This window comes from Delphinus delphis, chromosome 3 (assembly GCF_949987515.2).
Source record: "Delphinus delphis chromosome 3, mDelDel1.2, whole genome shotgun sequence".
Taxonomy (NCBI): Eukaryota; Metazoa; Chordata; class Mammalia; order Artiodactyla; family Delphinidae; genus Delphinus; species Delphinus delphis.
Window position 1 is genome coordinate 72,009,464 of NC_082685.1, and position 23,688 is coordinate 72,033,151.

General features: G+C 49.3%; 1 protein-coding gene across 1 annotated transcript in view; it reads right to left on the reverse strand.

The window, feature by feature from the left end:
- The window catches only part of PRDM6 (PR/SET domain 6), a 98,955-nt gene extending 87,410 nt beyond the window's left edge, over positions 1–11,545 (reverse strand). Inside the window, exons 1-2 of the mRNA XM_060006966.1 lie at positions 10,936–11,545; positions 1,654–1,961 (exon numbers count right to left, since the gene is read on the reverse strand). Of these exons, the coding sequence (XP_059862949.1) occupies positions 1,654–1,961; positions 10,936–11,545 (918 nt within the window). The remainder of the gene's footprint in view (positions 1–1,653; positions 1,962–10,935) is intronic.
- Positions 11,546–23,688: the final 12,143 nt, after the last annotated feature.

Below are 23,688 nucleotides of genomic sequence, written 5' to 3' on the forward strand. Positions count from 1 at the left end.
ACCACAGTGGAGGTAACAACTAATTAGTCAAAAACAAAAACCAACTAGAAAATATTTCAAAACCAGATGCTTTATTTCCCACATGTCAGTTTTTCCTATCCAAAAGCTCTAAAGTCTAACTTGACTCAATGTATTGACCATTTTCTCCTGCCCCATTTCCCTATGTAAAATTTGTTAAAAAAAAAAAAAAAAGGAACTATTTGGCAACATAAATATGCCTCATTTTTCCTCATTCAAGAATTCTATTCTGAAAGATTAAAAATGTATAATTGTTTTCCAGTAATAATTTCACAATAGTTTAGGCATGAAATGGAACCTGGGAGCCTGGGCACAGTGCAGTGCACCAGTAGATAACTGTAGGGTACACAGTCCAGTGGCTACCATGTGGTCATCTTGGGCTGCTTGGCTATGAGCTCATAGATTTAGTTCCTCCCCTTTAATCAAAGGCAGCTCTGCAGACACAGGCCTTAGTACCCACTGCCAACAGTCATACAAGCGTTCTGGAGACCAAGTTACAGTGCTGGCCAGAGTGGGTGCTCAGCAAAATCTGAGTGGATTATTGAATCGCATGAGTTAGTGACTATAAGGCAACTTGCAGTGAAAAATGATCATCTTGCAGGCTACTGAGCCAAGAGTGGGGGGCAAGCTATTGCAGAAATGAGCCATTAATGGAGCCTTAAGGTCCATGCCAACTTGGCCCCTGGCATTTAAAAAAGTTTGTCTTCTGGCAAATCCCGCTCCATTATATTGCCTGGCCTCAGTCAGATGTACATACTGCTTAAGAGTAAGACTTCTGGCACTGTATTTTCATAAATAACTCTCCATGGTGGGAGTATCTAAAATTGTTGTGGGGGAAACCTACATTAAGGGTCTGTCTCTTCCAGAATGGACTTCAATAATCAACCATGAAGATTTGAGGCAAGTCTCAGGTTAATAGCTTTCAGATACGTTGTTGACTTTTAAGTAATAGCATCAGGTAAGACTGTACCATTGAAGTACTATCAATTGGGTTATACCAAACTGCCCAGAGTTTTCCTACAGTACCTTGTTGAAGACTGAATAACTGTACTTTGTCAGAGAAGTAGAATTTGTGGTATCTGATTCACAGGATGATTTTGCTTTACTTTGGGCACTTTGAAAGTTGTGAAACATGTTACAGTCTCTCACATTCAGCGTTTACTAAATTGTTTTTATCTGAGAAAATGAACCTGACTCTCCTTCCTCCTGTTTATGCTTATGTTCCTTCTTGCCCAGTGGGCAAAAACAAAAACAACATGTTGGAAGAACTTAAAATAGGACACAAAATTCACCTAGCTCACATCCCAATGCCCAGCCTCCTCTCCTCAGGTTCTATCTCCTCAGGTGTTTCTCTTTTTCTCAAGATCAAGGGAGACAACAGTCAAATCTATCACACCTAGAATGGAAGCTTGTTATGGTGATTCCATCTTCAGAAACCTGTAAGCCCTGTCTTCCTGGCTGGGTTGCTGTAGTGCTGGGCCTGGCTCTGCACCTCTTCACTGCAGGTGCTGCAAATACCAGGCATCTGCGTGACCAGAGAAATCGAGCCTCCACTACACTCTGGGGAACAAGGGAGGCTCTTTGGCGGCCAAAGCTCCAGCTGGGTGGCAAGGTTCTCGGTGGCGGCCGACTTACCTCCCAGAGATGCTGCGTGTTCCTCACGGCGCCGGCCTGCACCTTCTCCGGCGGCAGGAGCACGCCCTGGAAGGGCCCAATCCAGGTGCCCTGCTGGATCCTCTGCGCCGCGCAGATGCCGTAGGCCAGGCCGGGCACGGTGCTGGTGCACAGACACACCTCCCGTGGCAAGTCCCGAAGCCACTCGGGCAGCTCCGGAGGGGGCGCGGCGGCCGCGGCGCTGCTGGTACCCACGAGCCGGCGCAGCGAGTGCAGCGGCCCGTGCATGGGGCACTCGCCGTTGCGGTTGTCTGCGCACATGTCGCAACCTGCCGGAGACACGCGAGAGGGAGGGAGGAAAGGGAGAGGGTTAACCCCGGGTAAACCCCGTGCCAACAGCATCCCCGCCCGGGTGAGCCACCTGCGAGGGAAGTGACGCCGGAGGGCGCCGAGGCCACTGGGAGCAGGGGGAGAGGTGACCCGACGCGCTCCCTTGGAATTCGTCGCACCCAAATCCATCTGGCACAGGGTCGAGGCCCCGGGCGCCTCCAAAAGCCTCCCGAGTTGGGCGCGGACGGCGTTGTCGTCTCCACGGAACCGATGGCTCTCGGCTTTTCTCCCCGGCCTCTGCCCCTTTCTCTCCCTCTTCCCTTCTGCCTCTAGCTCCCTCTGACCCTCTCCCCTGTTCCCTCGGGTACTCTCTCTCAGTGGTGTTTCAAAGTGTATTTATCGTTGTACCAGGAGAAAAGGCGGTCTCTCGACCAATCTGATATCTCAGAGAGATTCTACCTTGGTCGCCAGGGTATGTCTGGTTTTCCTTTCTTTACAGTTATAGAGGAGACTTTCAAAATCACCACAGCAGATGGGCGACCGGTCCGGCGCTGCACGCCATTCCCACTCCTCGACCCACGCTCCCCTCCCGCGAGAACGTCCACGTAAGTGGGCGGAGCCGGCCTTGGCCCCGCGGAGCCCCAGTTCTAGACCCCGGCCACAGAGGGCGCACTGGCGCTAGGGTCTCTCGAGCGCCCAGGAAGCGCCCGCTCCGGGCACTCCGGCCAGGTGGGGACGGGTAGGGAAAGGGGGTGCTGTTCTGTCGGGTTTGGGGTGCCCTGTGCTTGCGTGCAAGCTCTTCCCGGAAGCACGCCCCCTAAAAAACCAACAGCAAATTTAACGATCAAGATAATGGGTCTTTAATGATGAGGATAAAGGTTCAATGGAGAGGGCCCCAAATCCTGCCCAGACGGTTGAGCCCGAGGCTAAATGCAATTATTCTGCGTTATAAATTAAGTGAGAGCTGTAGTAAAGCCTACTCTCTCCTATGTTCCTCAGAGCAGCCGGCGCGCGAGGGATCCCCCACCCTCTGGGGCGGCCGGCCGTGGACCCCCAGTGTCCCTCGACTCAAACTGGGCAGGAACAGGTCAAGCAGCCGCGGGAAGCAGGCCTGCGGCGACCATGCTGTCGGATCGCAGCGCCCTCCGGGTTATTAATGGGCCTGGCGGAGCCGCCGTGTCTGCGCCCTGGCCTGGCGGACCGGCCTCTGGGAGGCGGCCTCGGCGCCCGCCGGCGAAACCGGCCTCCCTGGCCCAGCTTCCCTGGGGAGCCACGGCGCCCCTGCGCAACAGAGCCCTGTGGCACTGGGCCTGATATCGGGCGAGCCCCGACTGGCGGAGATGGCAAGAGCTGGGCACCAGCGGATGCGCCAGCGCTAGGCGGCGGGTCCCCCTCTGGGCTCCTGCGCCCAGCCTTGGTCACAGCTAGTCCTGGTGGATCGCCCTGGGTGTGCCCTATCCGTGCTTGAACAATTGAAATGCCCAAAGAACTTGTGAAAAGCGAGTCACTGAGGAACCTTCGAGGAACACCTAACCGCAACCCAGCATGATGTGCGATACCATTTTGCCATTCGCTTCACCGCGAACTGAAGGTTGACTAGGTGAGTATCCTATTTCAGTGAAGAAGGGCTCCAGCCCACGGCGCCTTCCCCTCCGGCAGCTACTCCTCCACTTCCCCCAAAAGAGCCCAGGGAATGAGGGGACCTTTGACCTCAGCTTCTTGAGGGTGTCCCCAGGCCTCTCAAGTGAAAACTAGCAACCTGTTTCTGCAGGTAGTGAAGTGGCCATGCCTCCTGGACCTCCGTCACACAAAGGACCCCTCTTTCAGCAAGACAAACTAATGTCAAAACTGTGCCAGGCTCTGCTTTTGACTCTAGGGCTAGATGGAAGGAGGCAGTCTCACCGTAAGTCAACTCCTCCAGAATGCAGACACTTCACACACCCTCTCAAGCTCCTGACTGTGAAAACAAAAACCTTAAGATAAAGGGGGGATAGAAGGAAAGACAATAAAAACTCACAATTACCAAGTGCCTACTATGTGCCAGACACCTACCTTCAACCAAACCACCACCATATTATCTAAATATCACAATTTCCATTTTGTAGATGAGGCAACTGAGGCTTCATGAGCAATGTAACTTGACCAAGGATCAGAAACTAGAAAGTGGCTGAGAAGGATTCACAATCAGGTCTGCCTGACTCCAAAGCCTCCAAACCTAGAGATCTAAGATTAATGAAAACTAGGAGAATTTTATATCCAAACTCATAACTCAATCAATATAATTGAAATATTTCACTGAAGTCACTATTTGGGGGCTGCAAAACTGTTGTGGCATGATTGAACTAAAGAGATTTCTCTCTTTTTCCCACACTCTTGGGTTTGGGGAGGTTAACGTAAGAGGATGATTTGAAAAGTAAGTAGATGATGTCCATAATTTTGAATTTCAGTGCCTAACTTCAGAAATGAGCTTTCAGCACCTTAGCAAAAATAGCTTAAAACAAATGACAATAAGCAAAGGCAATATGCCCATAAAAATAAAAATAAATCACCCCAGGGAGTTAACAGACTTTCCCTTTCTGGTTGGCTCAGTGAAACAAAGGGTGAGAAGAAAGAGCATTTGGTATTTCCTCCCTAACAGTCCATACCAGAGATTCTGTCAACTTACAAGATCTCCACAACCTGTAACGTCACACCCACTACATCAGCAATAAAATGAGGAAAGGTGCCAACTGCGGCCACCACCCACACAGACAACAAGCACACTCCTGTTATTTGTTATGCACGATAGAAGTATGGCTAGTCCTTTCTCTAAGAAGTCCCCTAAAGTACTTCTTCAACTTATTAAATTTCATTTGTCTCCATGAAGTATTGAAATATTTAATAGCAGCATTCTGCAGAGTGACAAGCTGAGGCTCTCCCAATATGTAGAAGAACACCTGCAGGGTAGGCAAGGCCAACCCACCATCATCAGTCCATCCAGTATAGGTTTTCTTCATTTATAAACCATTTCATGCTATTTCAAAATACTCTACCTGAAAGGCTACGTCAAAATACGTGTTATATCCTAACGTTACTGTTTCTTAATACACAAAACTTCTGCCACTGAAAACATGTGGCTTCTGACTTATGTCTCGGAGTCCCAAAGGAGCCTGAGGACGACTAAAACAAGTAACTGATTAGCTGGGGTTGACAAATGTGGCCCAAGTGGACAAACATTCTAGCAGAGTGTTTTCTAGACAGCAAGCCACTAACACCTACATGAAAAGATTTGAGGAAAAAAGTGGGCTAGATGTGCCTAAACTAAACATAAAAAATACGTATATATTATATACATGATACAGCATTCCAGGCCAAACAATACATAGTACATCTATTTGTATTCATAAAGAAGAGGCAAGTAAATGTTCCTATTTTCTCTTAAAATCAGGGTAAGTTTTTTCCACAACTTCATAATTATTATTCATAAAATGTTGTCTGTATCTGTGAGAGATATTATATTCCCCAAGCAAGATACTTTGAAATGCCATTTTAGCATTAGGGAATGTAAGAGATCATGGTCTCTTCTCTCCCTTGAATAGATCTGTTAATACTCTTGTTTATGGGTCTCTGAGTAAGAGAAGGAGGTATCATTAAGTTATAGACTAGTTCACCCACTGGCTTCAGAAGGCCAGGCCAAGTGGAGTGAAGACCAGACTCTCACTCTTCCCTCCTTATCCTTCTGTATTGTTCGAATGTTTTTACAAGGGCACGTGCGACTTGTGTAATTGAAAATGGATCTATTTTAAGGTAAAGGGGGCAAAGCAAGCCAGAGTTCTCTGGTATCTCATTTCTCGTTCCAGGAAAGGTGAAATATAAAACGTCTCAGGGCTCTTTCGCCTTCTGGAGAGGTGGGCAGGAGCGCGTGGGCGCAGGCGGAGCGGGGACCCTCGGGACGCGCCTGCCGCGCTGGGCCTTCGCTCCCCAAAGCCTCTCCGCCGCTTTCGCCTGCCCTCACGTATCCTCCGGGAAGGCAACCGAGGAGCAGCTGAAAAGCCTGTCTCCCCGCCTGGGCGGCGGTAACCGCCCGGCTATAAATTCTCTGCGACCGCCGCCGAGGTCGCGGCCCTCTGTCCCACAGGCCGAGCCGGGTGGGGGCCGGCGCCCATCGATCGCCGCCCGCTGACGGCGACGCGGCCCCGGGAGTGCCGCCTGCTGGCAGCTCCGCGTGCTTCGTGGCGGGGGCACTGGGCCTTGGGGTCGCCGAGGGCGCTGGCCGACGGGGCCGAGGGCAGGCGGAGCGCTGTGACTGGGAGTCTCTCGCACCAGAGTTCCACGTCCCCCTCCAGCCCGCACTCCCTGCTTAGCCCTCCCCGCGCCAAGCCACTGGCTGGCTGGGATGGCGGTGGACCGTGCACGGGGTGGGCGCCAGGCCCCCCAGCACTTCAGCTGTATGTTGAAGGCCTTGCCCATTTCCTGCCAGCGGGAAGGGGTCTTCTAGGCTCCCAGGAGCGGGTCTAGGAGCAGGTCTAGAGGCGAGGCAGGCCCGCTAGGGGGACCGATTGTGTTCTTGCCCCCGCGGGGCGGCCCAGCTCCCAGGAACCTTCTGGGAGCCTCTCTCTAGAAGAGTTTAAGGCTTCCCTACGCGCTGGGCTTTCCCTGCTCGGCCTGGCTGCCGGCTTGGCCCTGGGACCAAGAGGGAGAGACAAAAGGGGGAGAGAAAGAGGGAGGGAGGAAATGTGGGTTTTATTTGTCTCCTGATGACTGTATTAATAAATTAAATGGCAGCGCCAGTGTGTGAGGGTGAGAGAATATTGCGCCGAGATAAACCTCGCCGGCCCCTGCCCCTGCGAGGCCGCCATATACATTGCGGAGATGATGAATAGGAGGCGCGAGAGGAGATCGAAGCGGGTCTGGGCTGGCTCCACTCTCTCCTACAAAACTATAGGGCAATTAATTGTGGCTTGTCCCCTCATCCTTCATCTTCTGGTGGCACATATCGATGGAGATTACTGCTGATGAACCGTTTTATCACCTTAAATAAACAGTCACCACCTCTTCTAACCTCAATCTAATATATGGCTCTATGTTCAGTTTCAGGGCGCTAGATAACGAATGATGTAAAATAGCTAAATTATGTGTGTTACGGGATGGGGCTGGGCGTGCGCACAAAAAGAGAGCAAAGAAAAAGAAAAAGAGAACACAAGAGCCCACACAGTGACGCCGAGCCTCCCTCCCACCGGAGACCACGTCTGAAAGCTAAGTCGCTTGCTGGCCATTGACAGCGGGGAGTAGCGCAGCGAGTGTGCCTTGGCGTCAGGAGAATCCCACTGGTGGGTTACTGGGCTCGGGAGCTTCCCAAACAGGACCTGCGTTTTCCAACTGGGTGGGAAGAGATTAGGGAGGGTCAGTAAACACTCGCCCTCCTTTTCTCTCTTTCCCTGACCTCTCAACCAAACAAACCCCAGATTTCCTTCTCTCCCCAATATCTCTCCTCAAACCCTTGGAAAGGATGGCACTACCAACAGGGGGGCCTCGGGCCCAACTCCAACACCTGCGCACACGCCGGTGCTGTTCCCTGCGCAGCAGGGCTCCCCGAAATACGGAGGAGATAGAGACCTCCAGCTGGGGAGGTTGCGGACTGCCCCGACTCAATTCTCCGCAGAGAGACCCCAGGCGGGATTAGTCCCCTGCTCTCTCCCAGATACGAGGGAGGAATGTCTTAACCAAAAAAAAAAAAAAAAAAAAAAAAAAAAAAACGGGGTGGGGGATGAAAAGCTAACTGGCTCGGCCGGCTGTCTCCGAACAAACACAAACGTCCGGCGCTCCCCTTGGCCGCTGCTCAATACCTTCCAAGCGTACTGACAGGGTCTCAAACAACGCACCAGCTCCCGGAACCCGAGAAGAGGCCACCGCAACGGAGCCTGACGGAATCAATGGCTTCAGGCAAACCGGCAGCAAATGAGGGCAGTAATACAGGAGGAAGTAAGGTCCCCATCCCCCATTTGCATTACACAAGCTCCACCTGACTATAGAGATGAAAAAAGAGGCAACTAAGCAAGCATTGAGAGCCTCAGTGGAAAGTGTACTTCAATCATAGAATAACTTCATTCACGGAGTTAGTTAGATATATACTGGAAGAGCTCACCCGGGCCAGCTTGTATAGTTTCTGCTGGTTTTAAATCTTTTTATGTGTGACAGAGAGCTACAACACCCTTCACTATGGCATTTGCCATAGGTGGCAATAAAGTTTCAAGGTGAAGGTGATACTGAGTCACAGGTGTTACTGGGTTGCTGATCCCAGGCAAAAAGTTACTCTTCTAAAAGGAGAAGTACGGAGGCCCCTTTCTTTGCCTTGTAAGAAAAAGAGAATACAACTCAATATGTTTTTAAATACAAAGTAATAAAACGAAGCAATGCTGAGTGGTCACTTCACAGAATTCTTTCAGAGGGAAAGGGCAATAGACTAAAAGGAAAACTAGGATGATCTGTGCCTGATAAATTAATAGGTGCTTCCCTTCTGCCCGCCTCTCACCCCACCCCCGACCCACATACAACCTGGGAATAGGGAGAAGCTGTTATTCACCATCTTTCAAGTGATATATCAACTTTCCCTGCCAAGGGAAAAAACAGTTTCGCACTGCTTGCATTTCTGAGTTGTTCTGATCCCCTAGTTAGATTAAACTCAATCGCTTCTCACTTCATCTTTGTAAAACACATCTCATGGTTTCAAATGAATGCCTACTCTTGCCCAGAGAAGTTCCTGGAAGCATGGCAGACCTAGTCTCCCAGCATTACATGGAGAGCTACCTCAGCTTTCTATTTTCTTTCTCAGTTACCCTTTAATTAGACAGCAATGTGAAGCGTAACTCTAATGAGACAATCTGACTTCCTTTCTCTCCTGTCCTTGCCTCTGCACTTTGCACACTGAAGCAGTCCAGTCGACTCAAAAGGAGATAGCAGAAGATTAACACAATAGGAATAATTTGAATAAATCATAATTCATTTCCTCCAGCCATGAAAAAGGGTAGCTAGACAATAAACTGGTTCAATAGGCACATATTAATTAGGAATCTGTCCCAATTCTTTCTCTGATTAGTCTAGGTTTTTCTCTGGTGAAAATGTATTGAACCTCAAGATTGCACTGTAAACAGCACATGGAGCTCAGCGCACAGCCGGGGCTTTGGGGTGCACTGCTAGTGTCTTTTCCAGCACTAATTTAATTCAGAAGAAAGACTGCAAGTTTGATGAAGCACTCTCAGTCCACAGTGACTACATTTCACTTAGAGGTAAGAAATACCTTTTATGAAAGCATTTCTTATCTTTGTATTTTACATTTTTAAAGAACTGCTTTGAAAAAAACACAATCAAGAAATTCAGTAGGAGATATGTATTTTTTGAAATCCATTAAGACAACATAGTTTTATAAAATTTTCTGGAACTCTGAAATATAGGAATTTTCTTAACTGCAGGGCAAATCTGAGTTGAAACCCTCATTTTAAACCAAATACTTTACCCTCAGACTCTAGAAAGGAAAAAAGTAAATACAACTACTCTTTTTATTAATAATAATTATCTCCATTAGAACGATTATCTCCAACCATTATGAAAAGATTAATACACCTCAATCACTAGGGTCATGCTCAGTGTTTTTAATCAAAGTAATACATTTGGGAGTCCTTTAAATAACTACAACCTGTAGTTATTTTGCTTTTACAACGAATTAAGAAGCTCACGGATTAGTAGACATTCTGCAAGAAGGAACTTGTTCAAAATAGAATGATCATATACATTTACAATTAACTTTCCTCATACAGAAGCTAGATGAAGGAATGAGACGAAGAAAGAAGCTGAGCGCTGTTTCAAATCCCGTATTGCTTTCAACCTAACTCTTGACCTGCTTTAATGTTCTCTCCTGGGGTCTCTGGAAGTATACTTAGCATTTATCTCAACACATTAAGTGTAAACATAGCATAACTTCTGAAATTACCAAAAAGAATTGGATATGAAAAATAAATGACTCATCCTTGATCTTCATTTAGAGTTTTGGTTCAAAACCTGAAAATGGAACTACACTTGGGATCAAGAGTTTGAAATTGTGAATACAGGAACGGAAGCTAGAAGAAAATTGATGTTAATTTAGGCATTTTGTCATTTATTTCGGGAAAAGAAGAGCAAGCTTCTTATACTAAATTACTGTTACCCTCATTTAAAAAAATACGTTAAGCCGACAAGCGTGGCTACGGACTGTAAACGTTTGCAGGGTCCAGGGTGCACGGAGAATGCGGGATCCGCAGGGAACAACCCTGCCCTGAAGTCGGAAATGTTTTCTCACTAAGCAACTGGCATTCTTTTTCTCTTCCTTCTTCTCTAAAATAAATAGTAAACCTAAGAATAATGCCTGCCTGCAGGGAGAGACTAACCCAGTGTCATCCAAAACTCCTACTTCAGCGAGGCCGGGCCAGCAAGCAGCTCCCGGCCGGTCCCCCGACAACCCCGCGGTCCGAAAATGAGCTGACGAAGTTAACCCCAGAGGTAAGATAGCGAGAAGGAGAAATTAGCTCTGGAATCCACGCTCCCCAGGACCGCTGACAGTCCCTGCCCTGTCCCCTCTAAGGCCAGGCCAGGCCGGTCCCCGGACACTCCCATCGCGCGCCGCTAGTACCCGCCCCGCGCGAGGCGCAGTACGCCGCGGGAGGGCTGTGATCTGTACTCTCCGGTCCGCGAGCAACTCGGGTCTTAAAGATTCGGAGCTGGGAAGCAGGGAATGGGAGGAGGGGGGAAAGGTAACCCAGAGGTGTCACCCGGCCGTCCCAACCGTTCTCCTTCCTTCTCTAACCCATAAAACTTTGGTTACAGTGGTCTGAGAGGTGCGGGCCCGCGGCCTGGAAAGCCCACAAGCCGGTGTCCCCCTCATTCGACCTGCCTCCCGGACCGGCGCCCGCGCTCGACGGAGCCAGCGCCCCGAAAGAGAGCGCGCGGGCTGCTGCTACGTACGGTTGTTGGGGTCGCTGGTGTGCTGGTTGAGCGGGATGATCTCCATGCGCTGCTGGCCGTACAGGTAATAGTCCAGCTCCTCTGCGCTGCAGCGGAAGCGCGGGGCGCCCCGGACATCCCCGACGCCGCCGCCGCCGCCACAGCCGCCGCCTCCGCCTCCGCACTTGGAGGGCCCCGGGCCCGAGACGGCGCCGAGGCACAGGTCCTTGGAGGGCAGCGGCTCCGCGGCGACGGCGGCGGCAGCCAGAGGCGCGAACACTGGCAGCTGCGCCACGGGCAGGGCCGAGAGACCGGCCAGCGCGGCGGCGGCGGCGGCGGCCGCCGCCGCGGCGCAGGAAGAGGCAGAGGAGGCCGAGGTGGAGGAGGAAGCCGGAGTGGAGGAGGCGGAGGAGAGCGAGGCGGGCCGCGGGCGCAGGCTGTCCGGCTGGGGCTCAGTGCGCTCCGGGGGGGGCGGCGGCTGGAGAGGCTGCGGTGCGCCCAGGGGACCCGCGGCACCGCCGCCCTTGAGCGGGCCGCCGCCGCTGTGCGGGAAGAGTTGCTGCCAGTGCTGCAGATAAGCTGGGTCCACTTTGAGGAATGCCGAGCCGCCGGGGTCTCCGGGCTTCAGCATGTCCGACGCTTCAAGCTGGGGGCAGAGGGCAAAGAGGAGGGTGCGCGTGAGCCGGACTCAGGGCCTGGTGCGAGAGGGGCGGGGAAGACCGCCGCCAAGACACTGGAGCGAGAGTTTTGAGTCCTTGGCTCCGCCGGCGGCAACCCAGTTCGGAGGCTCCCTCCTCCCAATTCGGCTGGGGCGCAAAGTTTACTCTGAAGCCGCAGCGCCGCGCGGGGGGAGCTGTGTGCACTCTGCCTTGCCTCCCAGCCCGAGGCGCCCAGCGCCCACCCGGCACTGTTGAAGCCCGGAGAGAGGGCGCTTCCCAGCAGAACTCGGCGGCAGCACGCAGCCCCCACCCTCTGCCCCCGCCCGGAGCCGACCCGAATTGGAGTGGCGCAGCGCCTGAGCCGCGCTGGCCTCCGGCGCCAGGAGGCGGGACAGTCTCGCCCCCCGCCCCCAGCGCAGGACCTCCAGCCTCCTATTCCCCGGGTCCAAGACCCTCAGCCCTAGACAAGCCACGCTTACCTGAAAACTCGGAGCCGCCGGCGGGTGCGTGCGTGCGTGTGTCTTGGTGAGCGTGCGGGAGAGTGTGCGCCCCGGCTACGCTACATGCCCCTGGGCAGCGCGGGAGCAGAGCCCTAGAGATCCGCCCGCCCGGGACCCTCCGGGGCCGCAAGCCAGGGGTGTAGAGGCCTGCGGAGGGCGTGAGAACAGTTACGCTGAACGCGGGAGTGCGGGCGGACGCGGGCGCCGGAGCCGCGGCGGGCTGCTGCGCTCGGCCGCTGCCGCGTCCCGGCTCCTCCGCTCCACGATCTGGCAACCTCCCCGCTGGACACGTGGGTTTTACGACAGCACAAAATACAAGTGTGTGTGTGTGTGTGTGTGAGGGGGGGGGAGAGGGAGAGGGAGAGAGAGAGAGAGAGGGGGAGAGAGAGAGAGAGAGAGAAAGAGAGAGAGAGAGAGGGAGAGGGAGGAAGGGAGGGAGAGAGAGAGAGAGCGCGCGATGGGGGTGGGGGTGGGGGGGAGGCGGGAGGCAGGCCAGAAGAACGGAGGGGAGGGGAGAGGGGAGAAGGAAGTTCTAACTCGGCTGTATCCACACACAGCTCGTGCGCCTCTCCTGCACAAAAACCTCCTCCTCCCTCCCACCCCCCACTTTTTTTTTTTTGGCGTGACGTCTCCCGTTCGCCTGTTGTCTCTTTCTGCCCATGATATGTCTTTTCTAGGTGCCGGCTCACCGCCCTGGTCCTGAAAGCAGTGGAAACGCGGAAACCGGAACGCATCTCGGCACGCGCTCGGCTGTCCGCATCCGGGCGGGCGCGCGCGGCCAGGCGAGAGGACCGAGTCCCCGCAGCGGGTTTGCGCTTTTCCCGGGCTCCGTTTTTTCAGGAGTACTGCTGGGTGCCAGAGTCGACTAGCCCTCCACGCAATCTCTCACATAAATCTTGGCGGAGGTGGGGGTGAAGGGGGAGTCGGGGGCGGGGCGGGGCGCGCGCTGGAATGAAACCCTCAGTCGGCGGCGGAGGAGGCAGGCTTTGCGAGCTGGGAGGCGTGAGACCGAGGGTCTCTAAAGGGCGCTGGTCCTGGCGGGACTCAGGCCTGGCCGCGGGGCTGGAAGGCGGCTGCAATGGAGTCTCACATCGCCCAGCGCTGAGCCAACCCACTCTCGAGTTGTCTTCCTGGGGGGCTGGCTCCTTCTCCCTTTTGACATACAAGGCAAGTATCCAGAGCTACGTCTGGTGGTACAACTGCTCCCGGACACAGACGAGGCTTATTTGCCTTTGGCTGCCCGGGGCTGCCCCGAAGGGTCATGTATAGGTCCCTCTCCCCAAAACCTGGCGTCCGAGGTGTAGGGTGCGAGCGCAGCCCCACACCCACCTTACCTACTCCTGGCGCCTTGGACCGTGGCAGCCCTTCCAGGCGTGGTCTCACATCAAGGAATTAGACACCCGCCCCGAGTTCTTCAAGGCGTTCACAGAAGTCGGTGGGCGGAGGGCACGGACCCGCTGTGTGAAATTGACCGGCTCAGGCGCTTTCCCAACGCCGGAGTTCTGTCCACACCTCAAAGAGAAGAAATAACATTTGTCTTTCCCCAAACAAACCAATTCATTTAGCACCTACCACTCCGAACAATTAATAGCCATTCTTTCCTGATTTCTGCTTGTTTCTTTTTGTCTTCCCACCGCTCATTTCGTCTGAGCCTGGGAAACGCGCTGTTTAGACTTTGTCCGGGTCTCACTCAGGATGCTTCGCGGTGCTGGTTGGAACAGAGCTGGACCGAAAATATTTTGACTGGCGTCGCTGTGACAAGGTCATCAGTCATCCCTGGATAGATTGATAGTACCCAAGTTTAAGGCAAACACCGCGAGGGAAAACCCACGGTGCTTTGGACCCCGAGGCTAACTACGCAGTCTCCTCGGGCTTTGAACAACTCCATGGGAGGACAGGGTGAAGTTCTAGGCCCCTTTCAATTAAGCTGCTCGCAGAGCTGCCGAAGAGTAGCTGTCGGGCCACAGGAGAAGAGGCATACTCTCTTTCTCACACTCTTTCTCTGTTCTCCCGGAAAGACAGCACCGAGGCTCGGAGACCGGACACTGCGGCAGCGGCCCCACTGCCTTCTTGTTTTTGCGCAAACCTGCTACTTGCAAGTGCTCGGTCCCCAGAACTGGCCGTTCCGAAGAACTCCTCCCTGAACTGACCCCCAAACACACTTGAAAATCTCGGAATTTTGAGATGCTAGCTGCAGCAACTGCTCCCGAGGCCTCTTGCCGCCCACACTCTGGGAATCCCGGGAGTTCCCTTCCTAACAAAACTAGCTGACCGTTTGTGAGAGCTTTCGACAGGCCAGGTGCGGGTACAAGCTTCAAGTCCGCCCAGCAACCATGCGGAGAAAGCATTATCATTAACCCCCATATTACAGATGGGGACACTGAGGCTCAGAAAGTTAGGTATGTTGCATGAGGTCACGCCATTAATGAGTAATGGAGGCAGATTCAAACCCGGGTCAGTGAGGCACGAAGTGCATTTTCCTGCCCACCCTAGTCCGGAAGAACTGACGCCAGAGGGGTACAGAGACACATGGCAGGGATTTGGCTCGCTTTGCCAAGGGGAGAAGCAGAACTGTAGCGGAGCCCACCTCTCCCTCTATGCCCGTGTGCGGTCTCCCTGACCCGCCAGGTTCGAGGACCACCGTCCGCCCCCAGCGGCCCCAGGGTACGCGGGTCTGGAGGCGACGGGACCCCAGGGCCCAAAGGCCTTAGAGGACTCGCATGCAGGAGGTGGGTTAACGTTAGAGGGGGCGCTCAGAGGGCCCGGGAGTCCAGGAGCGCACGAAAAGCTCTCAAGGGCAGTGTCGCGGGGGTCCGAGCATCCCCAGAGCCTACCTGCAGGCTCACAAGGCGGGGCGGGGCCTTTGCTCCGACCGCGATCTGCAGGAGGCCGGCGGGGCTAGGTTGGGGCAGAGGTCCGCGCAGTCCACCCCGGGGCGCACCACCGCTGCCTAGGCGGGACAGCCGGCGCCCCAGGCCGCTTTCCGCTCACCCAGCTGATCCCGGACGGCTTGGTCACAACCACACTGCCATGACTCGGAAATTTTCAGAAAGTGAGCCCGCCGACCTGCGCCCCCTCAAATCCGTGCCCCTCCTCTTCATTATTTAGAAGACCAATGAAACAAATCACTTCGACCACTTAGGAAGCGATCCAATCTTTCTAAAAATCCATCGCTCCCAAATCGATGGGTGAATATTTGCTGGGAATTTGTTCCAGAGGAATAAATAAGGAGCGAGAGTGTATTAAATGCAAACGGGGGGACACGGTGGTGTTTTTCTTCATTGATTAATGACCTCTAAAATAAAACATGTGGGAAGAGGAGCCAGGATCGATAAATTAACTACCCAAATTCATCATTTTCTCGAGCAATTTTTTTTTCCAGAAAATTATCCTTAGGAAGCACTGTACCCTTAGCTCGGAGGGGAAGTGGTGGGTGGGAGTGGGGGGCAGGGCAGAGAGGGAGAGGCCAGAAGGGGCAGGAAAGAAAGAAGAGGCTTCTGTCTGGGAGACTCTCTATCTGATTTCGTTTGACATACATTTTTAAAGTTTGCCTTTCATATTAATTATTTTTTCCTGATGGAGGAGGGGAACAAATGGTCGGTTGCCTTTGACAGGACTCCAATAAAGAATTCAGCAGCTCTCCTCTCTGCCCTCGGCGCTCCCTCTTCTAGGTTTAAGGTCATGGGTGGCTGAGTTAATAATTCATTAATATAGACGTTTATTCAGAAGCGTTCTCTGAGATCCACTCTCCTGATCTCCTCCCAGAGATTTATTTTCCTGGGAAATGGATGGGATGGGACGGGGTGGGGGGGGGGGAACTGCAGGTGAAAGAAGGGGAGGAGAAAAAGGAAAATGAAAAGGGTGGTTGGACACAGGAAGAATCTTTGTTTGGCCAGATTAGTGGACAGATCCCTCTAGCCTGCCATTAAAAACGTGGCTGAAAACGTGGCAGCCAAAGAGCACAGGGCTCTGCCTCCAGTACTCCTTTCCCTATTTCCGCATCTGTTCATTCACGCTTGTTCTGACAGCTCCACTCCTCCATTCTTTAGGATCGGGGAGAGCCACCTGAGAACTTGGGAATGCAGGCAAAAGGGGGAAACCCCTGAAAAAAGATTACCCTACTCCCCATCCCTATGACGTTCCCAACGGAGGAGCTTTGCCACTTGCCCAGACCTGGGATCTCAAGGAGGCTGCCATCCTAAAGGGACAAGCAGCTTCTGGTGGCCACTCTATCTCTTCAGAAAGGGGCTGTAGGGGCTTTAAAGCAGAACCAAACCAAACCAGAAATGTCCAGATCCCCATGAAGCTTACACTGTGGGGCATAGAGACAGAGAGTAAACAATAAACAAGTAATTGTCAGATGGTAGGTAGTAAGTGCTATGGAGAGCAAAGATGAGAGCAGCAGGTGGAGTGTGTCACTATTTTAAATATAGTGGTGAGAGAAGGCTTCTCTCATAAGGTGAAATTTGGGTAGAGACTTAAAGCGAAAGAATGCCAGTTTTGTGCCTGGACTGGAGACAGTCCCTGCCCTAACCTGTGGCTCAGGGGTGAATACAGTGAAAGGGGCTTCCCCTGAAGAACCCCCAAGGCACTGGGGAAGGCTCCTGCATCCTCAGCCTCTGGCCACCCTTGGCTTCCGGTGGTACCTGTTCCCACGTGGTTCCCACAAGATGCTGTGAGCTACTCAATATCCTTTCAAATACATCTGTTCGCTGTTTATATCAGCTTAAGTCACCTGTGCTGCTGGTGACTTAAACTTTACACAGTGATCTGTTCCAAACTATCTGAGCCTCAGTTTCTTCCATGGCCAAACAAAAGGATGGGACTAATGTAGCTTTCCACTCTAAGCTCTTTCTCAAGCAACTACCAAATTCTGCCCTCCCTCTCCACCACCCGTTTTCTACCCCACCTCCCAGACGCCATGAGCCTAAGGCGAGTGGTATGTAAAATGTATTTGAGAAACTGAAAACAAGAAAACCCACACCATTTACTTGAATCACTGCCATCTTCCCATTGATCCTTTTGCATCTTCACTCGTTTGTCCTTACTCAGTTTTAGAAAACAGGGCCAGCTACTTTCGGAAAGCAAGAGCGTGAGAAATAAGAAACAGGCGGGGAAGCACTTTAGAGCTTAGCCGGGAGAAGTCAGCCCTTCCTCTGATGATGCTTCATGAGCCTCGCTGTTCTTCTGAGGCCTTGGCTGTTTTGTACGTGTAGTCTCCTCAGCTTTCCTCCTGTCACAACAGTACTGGAAAGGCAAGCTCCTCACTTTGCCAAGTCGAAGATGGCCTCTGGGGCCAAGAGACCAAGCTCAGCCTATTTCTGACCACAGTCTCTCAAGCTCCACCAAGATCACCGCAGACAGCACCTGTTCATTGCACTTGAAATGCAGCCCAACCCTCCAGCTCCTCTCACCCTGGTCACCGGACAGCTGTCACTCAAACAATGCTTCTCAGCCACCCCAGGCCTGATTTGGATTTGACCTACTGACCTCGAGGTGAAAGGCTCAACAGTCCATTACAATTCCCCGGGGCCAGTTCATTCTCCCAGAAAAGCCTCTAAATATATCCTTTCTTTTTGCAGGGAAATCAGCTATTATTATTTACAAAGGCCTCGGTGCATTTAAAACATACTGGGGCAGTTCAATCCCATAAAGATTTAATGAATAGCCATTGAGTGTAAAACAACTGCTCTTTTTTCTTTAAGTCTTAATAAGTAAAGGAAAAGAGTAATAATTAGACAAGGGGAACTGGCCCTTCAGAAACTCATATGTTCCCTTCGTTATCTCCATCACATCCACCCTTCCCCCCAAAATTCACTCTTCCATTTTTCCAAGAATCTGTAAGAATAGAGAAGCCCAATCGAAGTTACCTACCTACAAATTAACAGCTATACATAATATCTAACGAGCACCTACCGTGTGCAAGTGACTCTTGGTAGGGATCTTTGGGACAATCTCCTTTGAAACTCTTCTAGCAAATGCGACCTGGTTCTAACACAGTCTTCCTTTGGTCACCAGTTTGTCGCCTAACTTAGTTGAAGCCTGTAGGCCTTAAGTTATAATCAGGATGAGGCAAGCATATTGCAGTGCATCTGTTTGAAATTAGGAACATATGCTATAGTTGATTCACATCCTGAGGGTTGGTGGGTCCTAGTGCATGTTGAGTTCCCCTGAGTGCTCCATAGTGTCTAAGAGCCAGGATGGCCCACAGGTAGCCTCATAAGTGAGGGAGCCCTGAGGCCTTCCCCGCAAGGCAGCCTGAGGAAACAAGACCCATACTCCCACAGAGGCTCTTACTGGGAACCCTGGAAGCCCATCTGCCCCTCCAGCCTACACTCTACTGCCTGGATTGGTGCCTGCCCTTTCCCTCCTCTGAGTTAGTGTGTCAGAGGATGACACAAAGTCTTGTTTTTATTGTATTATTTCTGGTGAGTCTACGTTCTCTGTGTAAGAGCCTCTCAGTTAAAACAACAAGAACAAGAACAACAAACACCTATTCTCAGTTTCCTTTTTGGAACCGGAAAACTTGTCTTTAAATCAAAATAAATAAAGACACTATGGAGGTTACTGCGGGGAAACCCAAAAGAATGTAAATTGCAGTGCCCCTGTCCTCAATGATCTTATACTGGGGAAATCTTTCAGAGACTCAACTTTCCCTCTCTAGTTCCTAGGACCTGGGGCCAGTGAGTGGCATAATATTTCAGAAGAGGAAGGCATCACTTTAGGTGAGGAGATGATCAAGCAGAGCTTCACAGACGAGATGGGCCATAAAATTTTTCTGCATTCAGGCAGGTAGAGAGGAACTGAGAAGAGGCATTCTAGTACAGGGGAGCTGCCTGAGCAAATAAACTGTCTGTACAGATAAACTGGGAGGCCAGGTGACTTTTTCCTCCATTCATGAGAATAATGATTGGCTGGCTGGCTGCCCCGTCTCCAAGGGCCAGAACTCCATTTCCTTGGGGGATCCTGCAGTCATATTCCATAGATTCAGAAAGAAGTTTTTATGAGAAGTGTCCTGACCCAATATGCTCAAGTTCAAGTCTGAAATCAACTCACAATTAAGATAACAAAAACAGTTGAGGGGTCCAAGATAAAGCCATCAACACAGCAGAAATTTCACTGGATCATGATTTGGTAAGCTTGACAATGCCATTTCCTGACTCTGGAAGATACAAGCTATGATTCTCTGAACTGCTCTTTTTAAACTGTAAAGAACTATGCCAAAATACTTATATAATATACATTTATCATATATATATCATATATATATTTATCATATCATATACATCATATATATATAAGAGAGTGATCTAGATCCTTCTGAAGTAAAAACTGTATAGGAAAGTGTTTTAGAATAAGCAGATATGTTTTCCAAGGATCCTTACTATGATTAATCCCTCTTTAAAAGAAAAAAAAGGAACTACAGAAAAACGACAAGATTCTTGAGTCTCAAAGAAAAAACAATCATTTTTTTTTCATTGACAAGACTGCTGGATTCTTAAATCGAACTTTTTAAAAAAGGCTATACATTCTTAGTTCATTTTTATAATACAGCAATTGACAAATGACACTGAAACCTTGATCGGAAAATTAACGTTCTAAAAATTCAGTAATTAACACTTCGGCTTTTTAAAATACTGTTAAGTTTGACCATGTTTCAGACATTTCCTTCTTGTCTGTCTACACTGGTAAGCATTTTTCATTGAAACGTATGTTTAGGCGGACAAGTATTGTATTTGGCAGCAACCTAATAGTTTAAGTATAGATTAAAATTTAATAGTACTTAATAGTTTAAGTACCATTAATACTTAATACTTTAAGTATAGATTTCAAAATCAAATGTTTGCTCTGTATGCAAATGTTTTCAAACAGCAGCATTTCTCACAATTGTTTCCTCAAAATAAATGTTTGTCTTGGAGCCAGCCAAACATTCCAGAAAACTTCTTCCATACATCCATCACTACGATTCTGCCACCTTCAAGATTTTCTATTGGTCACATTCCCTTACAGATTTCCATGGGTTGCTTTACAAGGCTACCGCCCAAAATGCTTTGTAAGAAAAGGTCAAGCGTTTTCAAAATGATTTGTTCTTGGTAAAAATGGATCAGAAGCACGTGCACATTTTGCAATGTTTCATTTCATTTGCGTAGATGCCATTTTATTTGTGATTTGATTATTGGTACCATCTGTCTTCTCATTTCCAGATACAGAGTTGTGAAAGTGGGCAACACAGGCCCCTCCACTCCCTTCTCCCTGATAAAAAGGAGAGCGGATCAAGTTGGTGTGAGTCTCTGAGTGACTGTATATGTGAGTACGAAGAAAGAGAACCACTGTGATTTGTCCCGAGTCTGAGAGGGACATTAAGAAGAATCAGGGCTGACGTATCTGACTATATTACTGAGGACTCTTTCAACTTCAGGTGACAGAAATTAAATTAACTGATAACAGCTTTATAAAGGAACAATTCGATGACTTATGAAAAACCAGGTTACGGGATTTCAGCTATAAATAGATTCAGAGGTTCAAACAGCCGCATGAAGTCTCAGTCTTTCTCTTCATTTCTTGGTCTGCCTTCCTCTGTTCTAACTTGAATCTCAGGCAGCCATGTGGTTACCCCCAGAAGCTCCAAACTTACCTTATTCTTCTAAACAGCAATCCAAGGGAGAAGATCACATATTTCCCAATTGTTTCAACAAAAATTCTGGGGTTGAGTCTTAACAGGCTAATTTGAGTCACCCAACTACCCCTGAACTAATCATTGTAATCAAAGAAGTGCAGTATGTTGACTGCCCAGGCCTGGACATTGGCCCTGACCAAACCACATAGACTGAAGTTAGGCAGGAATAGCTTTCTGAAGGAAAACCAGGGTGCTACTCCTAGAAAAGGGGGAGTGAATGCTGACAAGTCAATAGCAGATGTCCTCTCCACTAGGAAGGTTCTGCCTGCTAATACTTTCAGGTCCCTTTTGGTAAGGAGTATTACCATTGGCAAGCCCTAGGCTGCTCATAGCAAATCTCTATTCATTCATTGGACAATGGGCAGCAGTCCTTAGCCTTCCCTACCAAAGCCACCATGATTGTCTCCTAGGAGCAGAGCCTTAACTGACAATTATGGCTCCAAGAGCAAGTCATTCTGTAACACACAACAGTTGCCTGACTCAGCTCCCATTCGCAACTCTCTTCTCCCTACTCACTTTCTAGGATTGATTTAGAAGTAGCCAGTGAAATACAAGTAGAAGTCCTTGAGTGAAACTTCTAAGGAATTTTTTAAGAAGATATAGCCTCAGCTGCCATGCCCTTTAGATTTGTGACTTTTGTCTTTTGCCTCTTCCTATTTCTTCCATCCTGGAACACAAACATAATGAGTGGAGGTAAAAATTATCTTACAATGCTCAAGAAGAAAGTTACAGGCTAAAGACAGAAGAGCCAGAATATAGAAGGAGCCCTTGTGGAATCACTGAGCTACAATCCTAGCCTGGGACTATCTATTCCTAAACTTCTCTTTGAGCAAGACGAAAAACACTTTACATGCAGCCAAATGCAAAAATCAATACACAAACCTCCAAATCATCCATGTAATACCAAAAGGTTTTATTAATCAGGACACCACCTGGTGGCTCCCTATTTTTATTAATTATTCTTGCTAACTAGGTGCTAAGCTCACAGTTTCTATGCTTTAGAAAGATGTATCCTGTCAACATAGGCAGTAGAGTCAGACAGACAGTATAGTTAGTGGATATAACACTAAATCAGAGCATTTAAATTCAAACCTAGTTCCATACTTAAATTAGCAGCTGTATGACCTTAGATAAGTTACTTAACATTTTTATGCACCCCACAGACCTCATCTGTAAATCCCTAGTGTTATCCTGAGCATTCAATGTGCTAGTCCTTGAAAAAATAGTTAGAACATAGCACTCTCTATATATCTTATAACGTACATTGTCTTTTTAAAATTTTTTTAAGATTTATGTCCACTACATTTTGGTATCATGGAGGTAACTCCAGCTAACACGTATGGCTTGGCAATGGACACACAGCATGTAGACAGAGATGGTTAATTGTTCAGTTCCTTGTCTTCTTGTCTTCCCACTTCCATAGTTTGGAGATGGTTGGCTCCAAGGACAGCTGGCAGTTCCAAAATCATGCCACCAGTTTGCTTATTCAACTCCTGCTAAAAACCAAGGCTAATTATATTTTTACCTCTAAATGTTTTTGAATCACAGCCCTATCTATAGAGACTGTGTGTCAGGACAGTCAGTGCCATCTTCACCATATACCACATCCTTTCTCCTGCAACTTGATTCCAGTCACTTTCAAGATATTTATTCTGTTTGGGCTGATCTTTTAAATGCACATTAATTTGCTTTGGCTGAATATATCCTCTCTTTGACTGTAAGAAAAAGCTGGATATGAAATCAATAATTATGATTGAGAACATACATATTTCACACAAAAAGAAATGCCTCAGGAGAAATATATGCCATTTAGAGTCCATAAGAAGTAGGCTAAGTAGCTGGTCACTTTCTTGATCATTAGGACACTCATCTTGGAGTTAACTGGTTAACTTACCACCTCAGACCCACAACCCAAGTACATGCTGTTTGCCAGGAAAAGGACTGGGTTTCAGGATAAAGATAAATACTTTCAGCTAAAATTTATTGAGCATAGACTGTGTGCCCATTCGTGGACTAAGTGTTTTTCATGTATTATTTCATGTAATGTTCACTTTGATATGAGTTACTTTTTTTTTAATAGATCTTTAATGGAGTATAATTGCTTCATGATACTGTGTTAGTTTCTGTTGTACAACAAAGTGAATCAGCCATATGTATACATATGTCCCCATATCCCCTCCCTCTTGAGCCTCCCTCCCATCCTCCCATCCCACCCCTCTAGGTCATCACAAAGCACCAAACTGATCTCCCTGTGCTATGTGGCTGCTTCTCACTAGCTATTTTACATCCTGTAGTGTATATATGTCGATGCTACTCTCACTTCTACCCAGCTTCCCCCTCCCCCCCGTGTCCTCAAGTCCATTCTCTATGTCTACATCTTTATTCCTGCCCTGCAACTAGATTCATCAGTACCATTTTTTCCCTTAGATTCCATATATATGTGTTAGAATACAGTATTTGTTTTTCTCTTTCTGACTTACTTCACTCTGTATGACAGACTCTAGGTCCATCCACCTCACTGCAAATAACTCAATTTCGTTTCTTTTTATGGCTGAGTAATATTCCATTGTATATATGTGCCACATCTTCTTTATCCATTCATCTGTTGATGGACATTTAGGTTGGTACCATGTCCTGGCTATTGTAAATAGTGCTGCAGTGAACATTGTGGTACATGACTCTTTTTGAATTATGGTTTTCTCAGGGTATATGCCCAGTAGTGGGATTGCTGGGTCATATGGTAGTTCTATTTTTAGTCTTTTAAGGGACCTCCATACTGTTTTCCATAGTGGTTGTATCAATTTACGTTCCCACCAACAGTGCAGGAGGATTCCCTTTTCACCACACCCTGTTCAGCATTTATTGTTGCTAGATTTCTTGATAATAGCCATTCTGACCGGTATGAATCAATACCTCATTGTAGTTTTGATTTGCATTT